An 8,034-nucleotide genomic window follows, 5' to 3' on the forward strand; every position below is an offset into this window, starting at 1 on the left:
GGACAGGAGGAATTTTTCTTAGTTTAAAAGTCACATTCATCTTTTTTGTTTTTTTGGGATGATTTTCATTTTTCTGGATGTAGATTGGGCCGGACACCCGACCCAAATACCCAACCCAGATTCAAACTATTCTTCTATTGTCTCGCTCTCTGTCTTTCTAATTCTCTGAGGGCCCAAAATATTAAAATTTTTCGGTCCACAATTTAAGGGTATGGTCAATAAAGTGACTTTTTTCGTCTTTGTTTCTTTGTGTGTTATCTTTCAAAATTATATTTTAACTTATGAATTTTATACCACGACTAAACCCAAACTAATTTTAAAATTATATATATTTTTGGTCAAGAATTTAAATTATATTGACGAGAGATAGTTTCGGCCTTTTGGGTCTTACTAATTTTGTTTTATAGACTATGTCTAAACAAGCTTTCATGAACTATATCACCCAATGCTTTAACTGTAAAAAAGGGCCCAAAATAATTTTTTGTATACCTTGTGGCCTGACAATAAAGTGTTTGTCAGGCCTTTTTGAAAGGCCCAACCCATTACAGCCAAAAAAGCTTACGGAATGAGAAAAAGAATAAAATACATTTTTTATTATGAAAGATTTTGGGTAAAGTATACTTTTTATCCTTAAAGTTTGACAAAAATTCCAAAAATACTCTTAAGTTTTATTTTGTTTTAATTTTATCCAAGAAGTTTTCGATTTGTAGCAAATATACCCCTGACGACTAATTTTTAAAAAAATTTAAGACCAATTCAACAATAATTTCATAAAATCAACCTTTCAACACAAACAAATTAAGCATAATTTTCATGCATTATCGTTAAATTGATCTTAAATTTTTTGAAAATTTAGTCGTCGAGAATATATTTGATGCAAATCGAAAATTTTTGGGACAAAATTGAAACAAAATAAAAGTCAGGGGTATTTTTAAAACTTTTGACAAACTTTAGGGAAAAAAATATACTTTACCTTCGACAAAGATACTCAATGTAAAGCTAAGTGTGTTTCAATTTTCATATTATTCTGGAAAAAATGTTATATGTACTATTTTTATGTATAATTTTTTTTGCGTATTTTTCATTTTTATATTAAAAGCGATTAATAAGAAATAAGAGAAAATACAATATTTGTCTCTCATATCATAAAAAAATATATACAAAAGAAGGTACAGAAAAAATGACACAAATATATTTTTATTTTCGCAAATGAGTTGATATACCATCATTACGTGTGCAATTATGGGACAAAAATGTTATAATGGTATTGATAATTTTGGGGGCACTCATCATGTTCACAAACATAATACGTTTATATGAATGGAACGGTGGATAAGTCGTCATCAATTTAACTCATATCCACCCTTTATTAGGAACTATAATTTATTTCAATTATTATTTGCAATGAGCAACATGACATGATCTTTATTATTTTAGTTGTGCCTGCTCAGTAGAACAAAAATGAATATAACGAACATTGTAATAATTTAATTATATATACATGATTAGAAATTAATATGTGAAAGTTTATTAGGAAAGTATGACCAAAGTAACTTTACATTAAGTTAATTGTAGACCTTGTCATTTTAATTTGGATACTTCTTCCACAAAATACTTTACTCCAATGAACATGTTGGATTGCAGAAATAGTAATCCTAATAAATGAATTATTAGAGATAAGGAGAGAGAGAGAATACATACGTTTATGTTAGAGATAGGCTTTAAGTATATTAGGTTTATGGTTTAGATTTTATATTTACATTTTGTTATTTAGTTACACTTGTGAGAGAGAATTGACTTTTAGTTAATTAATATTAGTTATTTTTTTATAATAACATTTTCAATTTTTAGCAAGAGAATGTGCAGGTTCAGAGAAAAACAGAGAAGAGAAAGATGGAAACATGACTTGAATCAGAAAATGGCAAAACTCAACTAACTGTGAGACATAACAAGCCTTATATACAAGCATAGATATAATGAGTTAAGTTCAACTCATTTATTACGTTCACACACACACACTATACTATCATACACACGCATAACAGCTGATAGTGCTCTACTCTAACCACTTTATGATAAATATCTCCACTAGCTAACTAATTCAGCTATTTAGTAACTAAATGGTTAGTTTGTTAGTCTCTCAACTCATATGTCAGGTAACACCTTCCCTCAAATTAGGAGTACAAATGTCTAGTAGTCCTAACTTGCCGTAGAGAGTGGAAAAGGTTTTCGGTGCAAGTGGCTTTGTCAATAGGTCTGCTATTTGTTCATGAGTCGAGATAGGAAGTAGATGGATGAGTTTTTCCATCACCTTGTCTCTTACCACATGGCAATCAACCTCAATATGCTTCGTTCGTTCGTGAAAGACTGGATTGTGAGCAATGTGGATGGCTGCTTGGCTATCACAGTATAGACTTATAGGTTTCTCCAGTACAAAACCCAAGTCACTTAGGACTTTCTTTAGCCAAATTGCTTCTCTAGTGGCTGAGGCCAACGCTCGATATTCTACTTTAGCAGAAGATGATGCCACAGTCGTTTGTTTCTTGCTTTTCCATGAAACAATCGAATTCCCAATGTAAAAGCAGTAGGCAAATATAGATCTTCACGAATCAGGGCATGCCGCCCAATCAGAGTCACTAAATCCTGACACTAGCAGATCAGACTTGGACGGGAAGAACAACCCGATTGCAGGTGCCATCTTGATATATCTCAAATTTCTATATGCTGCCTTGAGGTGCAAAGTGGTTGGTTTCTCAAGAAATTGGCTGAGCTTGCCAATTGCGAAACTAATTTCTGGCCTTGTGTTAGCCAGATAAAGGAGTTTGCCAATTAGCTTCCTATATGCGCTGTTGTCAGGTAGTAATTCCCCCTCATCTTTTGTCAACTTAGTGCCATAATCCATTGGGATCGAAGCTGGTTTGCACTCCTCCATTTCAGAGTCTCGTAATAAATCCAAGGCATATTTCCGTTGGTATAAAGCAATGCCTTCCCTGCTTCGAGCAATTTCCATCCCTAGGAAGAACTTTAAATCACCAATGTCCTTAATACGAAACTTCTCATGCAACAATGCCTTAATGGAATTGATTTCACTCATGTCGTTCCCTGCCAACACCACATCATCTATGTAAACTAATAGTGTAGTGAAGCCACTGCTTTAGTGTTTGGTAAACAAGCTGTGATCAGACTTCAATTGGCTGTACCCACTCTCTAACAGAACAGATTTCAACATATTGTTCCACTGTCGGCTTGCCTGTTTCAGGCCATAAAGGGACTTCTGCAGGTTGCAAACATGATTGGGCAGGGCATTCAACTAATGGAATTGATTTCACTCATGTCGTTCCCTGCCAACACCACATCATCTATGTAAACTAATAGTGTAGTGAAGCCACTGCTTTAGTGTTTGGTAAACAAGCTGTGATCAGACTTCAATTGGCTGTACCCACTCTCTAACAGAACAGATTTCAACATATTGTTCCACTGTCGGCTCGCCTGTTTCAGGCTATAAAGGGACTTTCGCAGCTTGCAAACATGATTGGGTGGGGCATTCAACCCGAGAGGGATGCGCATATAGACCTCTTCCTCCAACTCACCATGAAGGAAAGCCGTGTTGACGTCAATCTGCTTAAGAAACCAACCTTTGGCAGCAGCCAAGGCAAGTACGACGCGAAGCGTGCTGAGCTTTAAAACAGGACTAAAAGTATTGAGGTAGTCAATGCCGGGTACTTGGGTGAAGCCTTTCGCAACTAGTCGCGCCTTATGTTTTTCAATGCTCCCATCGGGGTTGTGTTTGAGCTTAAACACCCATTTGCAGCCGATGGCTTTCTTGCCAGGAGAGAGAGCTTGAATTTCCCAAGTCTGTAGTTGCTGTAGTGCATCGAGTTCATCTTTGATGGCATTCCTCCAACAAGCATGAGCTACGGCATCCTCATAAGACCTTGGTTCTTTGTCAGTGGAGATGGCTAGGGAGAAGGCTCTATGTGATGCTGAAAGTGCATTATAACATAAGAAGTGTGTGAGAGGATATTTGCTTGGTGGGGCTATGGAGACACTCATACATTGGAATCTTTGAGATATGCATGTTTCTTATGCTCTCTTGTGGACCTTCTTAAAGGAATAAGATGTTGAGAGTTAATGGTATGAAGAGAATCTATGGATGTATGTTCAGTTGTGTCTCTGTTTAAATCATTACTGATGCATGGATCAATGACGTGTGTAGTGCTCTATGTTAGTGGAATGGGTGCAGAAATCTGCTGTTCAGGCAGATATTCGTGTGTGTGTGGATGCTGGACTTGTGGTAAAGTGTATGAATATGTATCATATGTGAAAGGGTCAGGCATGGAATGAATCCGTGATGATATAGGATGTGAATGTGGGTCAACCATTTTGGTGAAAGGGAAAATAGTTTCATAAAACTTTACATCTCTGGACACAAAAATTTCATTTGAGTGAAGATCGAACAGAACAAAACCTTTAATGCCTTCCCTAAATCCCAAAAAGGTGCACTTCTTTGCCCTTGGGTCAAGTTTTTTTCTCCCTGTCGTAATGGTGTTAGCATATGCTAAACACCCAAAGACTCTCAACTGTGATATAGGGGGCAAGGAATGGTGCAAAATCTGGTAGGGTGATTGATTTTTTAAGAAAATAGATGGCAGCCTATTTATCAAGTGAATTGCATGTGCAGTGGCATAATTCCAGTAGCACTTAGGAATGTTTGAGTGAAATAAGAGGGCACTGGTTACAGCAAGAACATGTTGGTGTTTCCTTTCAACAATACCATTTTGTTGAGGGGTCTCAACACATGTTATTTGATGAATTATGCCACTGGATGCATAGTAATCTGGCATTAAAAATTCTGGTCCATTGTCAGTTCTCACCTTTTTTACAGTTTGATTGAATTGTGTTTTAGCGAAGTTGACAAAAGATTTTAACAAATTTGTGGCTTCTGATTTAGCTTTCATGAAATACAACCAAGTGTACCTAGACTTGTCATCCACTATTGTTAAAAAATACCTGTGACCCCCTATGGACAAAATAGACAAAGGTCCCCATATATCTACATGAATGAGTTCTAGGCAATATGATGCAATCTTATTACTTGCTGCAAATGGCAGCTTTCTTCGCTTTGCCAAGTGGCAAGCATTGCAGGGTAACATCTCAGTGTCATTACAAGTAGTGAAATGATAAATTTTTTGTATTGATTTCAAGCTATTTAATGATGGATGCCCTAACCTACAATGCCAAAGACTTCTATCCTGAGTGCCTTGAATGCTCATGATGTATGGTGTAGAATTTGTATGCAATGAATGTTCCTTATTGAGTGTGTAGAGGCCTCCAACAACCTCAACTTTTCCAATCATCCTCAAGGAGCTGCAGTCCTGTATCTCACACAATTTTTCAGAAAAGTTCATAGTGCGCTTAACAGCCTTCGCATACAAGTAGACGGCTATGCACGACTCCTTGGTAAGATGAAGAAGGAATGGCGTGGCGAAAGAGCTACCTGGAAGCTAGTTACGGTTGTGCAAAGAATATGAAGGAAACTGGTACCCTATTAGTTCAGTCAGTCAGTTACAAGTGAGAAGAAGGATATCAGGTTCCAAAGACTCATCACAAATATTGTAGGTGATATCCGAAACCGCTGATGCTTGTAACCGGGAAAGCCACAAATGGGGGTATAGGATACGAAGATCACAAACAAGAGTTTGTTTCCCAAAGAGCCCGTAATCCCCATGAGAAGCCCTGGGATGGGACCCAATAGTGACTGTAAAAGTCCATGTCTGCAGGAAGGCAAATCATATTCTTTCTTAGTTGCTGAAGAGCGGGTTGAAGCCACTAGCTAAGGCCCACCTATGTTCACTTGCCGAAGGGGATCAGTAAAGATGGTGGACTTCCCTCTCTTTATAAGGCACGCACAGGTGATCTAATTAATAAGACTAGCTGAACTAAGACAGTAAGGACATTCTCTGCCTCAAGTCCCATAGCCTATTCTAAGGCAGCTTATTCTGGGCATTCATCTGCAGCTACTTTTCTTTTTCTACGATACCACAAAGCAAATTCAACTTCCTTCCTGGGCAGTGTGGTTGTAAGCTTGGATATTGAAATTAGCTTGAAATTGAATGAAGGAATGTATAATGCATTTTTCAAATACAAATTTTCAGAAAATACAATAGTTCCAATTATACTGCTTGTAGTGTAAGAACCATTTGGTAGTTTCACAATAATTGGATCTATTTGTTGATAGCTTTGAAAATCATCCAAGGTATAGATACGTGATCTGTAGCACCCGTATCGATTACCCAGGATTCGCACTTTTGTTTTGAAATGTTTAGGGCTTTAACACTTGTTTTGAAATGCAAAACATGCACCAAATTACCTTGATGAGGTGGTGACTGCTGTGAAGTCACAATTTGGTTGGTACTATGAATGTTCCTTAGTTCATGCGTGTGAAGCAATGCCAATAAAGCTTCCTTCTGTTCTGCAGTAAATCCAGAATTGGAAGTCTCGGACTCTCCCAACTGCATACTGAGTTCTCCATTTGCATCCTCAGTATCTGCTGTGGCCATTATGTTTACAGCAGCTTCTCCACCATTCCTTTGCCTCAAGTGTGGTGGAAGGCCATGCTTTTTATAGCATGTCTCTATGGTGTGTCCCAATTTTTCACAGTGTGAACACTGCATTCTTCCTTGTTGTCTTCCTCGACCTCCTTTCCCTCCAGCTTGTTGCCTACCTTTTCTACCTCTTCTTCTCCCTCTATTCTGACTGAAGTCCATAGTGTTTGAGGAAGTTGCAGAGTATGCCACGAGTCTATCAGTTGAGATAGGTTCCAAGCTATGTTGCTGTCTTTCCTGATTCACATGAAGGAATCATCCTGAAATTTTCTATGTCTTCCCAAATTGCCCTCAATTTAGTGAAATAGGTTGTGACATCCACGTCTCCTTGTCTAAATGCATAAAACTTCTCGTGTAATTCTGCCACCCGAAATCTATCACCATGATAATACCTGTGTTTTAGGTCATTCCATAGGTCGCTAGCAACGTTCATCCATATTACCGATTGCGAAATGCTAGGGCTTAACGAGAGGTTTATCCAGGCTACGACGTAGGTATTGCATCTTTCCCAAGATTCGAACACACTATCATTTTCATCAGGCTTTGGTAAACTACCATCTATGAATTTCAATTTATTTTTAGATTTCAATGCTAATACCATTGATCTACTCCAAGAGCCATAGTTCTTGCCATCCAGAATAACAGGGATGAGAGGAGTACCAGCGCTCTCAGAAGGATGAAGAAAGTAAGGGTTTGTTGGATCTTGACTCGAGTTGGCGCTGTTCCGAGTTAGTTGGGCTTGAATTGACGCGATTTGATTCAGAACTTCAGTAATTCTTTGTAACTCTACCGCAGAATATGACGAACCGGAGTTCGCAGCGAATGGTTCCGCCATCTCTCCCCTAATTTCATTGATTTGTGAAATTGGAGTTCTGTGCTCTTCAAATTGATGATTGAGGCACAAAGATCAAGTTTTTTCTTCCTCAATTCCTTGCTTCTTACACATGCTACCCTCTTTGGGTCCACGCTCACCGCACCATGTTGAAGGTGTAGTGAGAGTAGCAAGAGAATGTGCAGGTTCAGAGAAAAACAGAGAAGAGAAAGATGAAAATGTGACTTGAATCAGAAAATGGCAAAACTCAACTAACTGTGAGGCATAACAAGCCTTATATACAAGCATAGATATAATGAGTTAAGTTCAACTCATTTGTTAGGTTCACACACACACACTATACTATCATACACACACAAAACAACTGATAGTGCTCTACTCTAACCACTTTGTGATAAATATCTCCACTAGCTAACTAATTCAGCTATTTAGTAACTAAATGGTTAGTTTATTAGTCTCTCAACTCATATGTCAGGTAACAAAAATGTCTTTATATTACTCCATTGACCATAAAATAATATTTTTTTAGAAAAATATATTAGGAGTTTAATACTTTTTAATAATATTAATCAATACTTAATTGACATATTATTTTTA

General features: G+C 37.4%; 1 protein-coding gene across 1 annotated transcript; it reads right to left on the reverse strand.

Moving 5' to 3' along the window:
* Positions 6,826-7,440, reverse strand: LOC107646220. Its single transcript, XM_016350419.1, has one exon. It carries the CDS (start codon positions 7,438-7,440, stop codon positions 6,826-6,828), a length of 615 nt encoding a protein of 204 aa, XP_016205905.1.

The sequence above is a fragment of the Arachis ipaensis genome, chromosome B06 (assembly GCF_000816755.2).
Source record: "Arachis ipaensis cultivar K30076 chromosome B06, Araip1.1, whole genome shotgun sequence".
NCBI classification, from domain to species: Eukaryota; Viridiplantae; Streptophyta; class Magnoliopsida; order Fabales; family Fabaceae; genus Arachis; species Arachis ipaensis.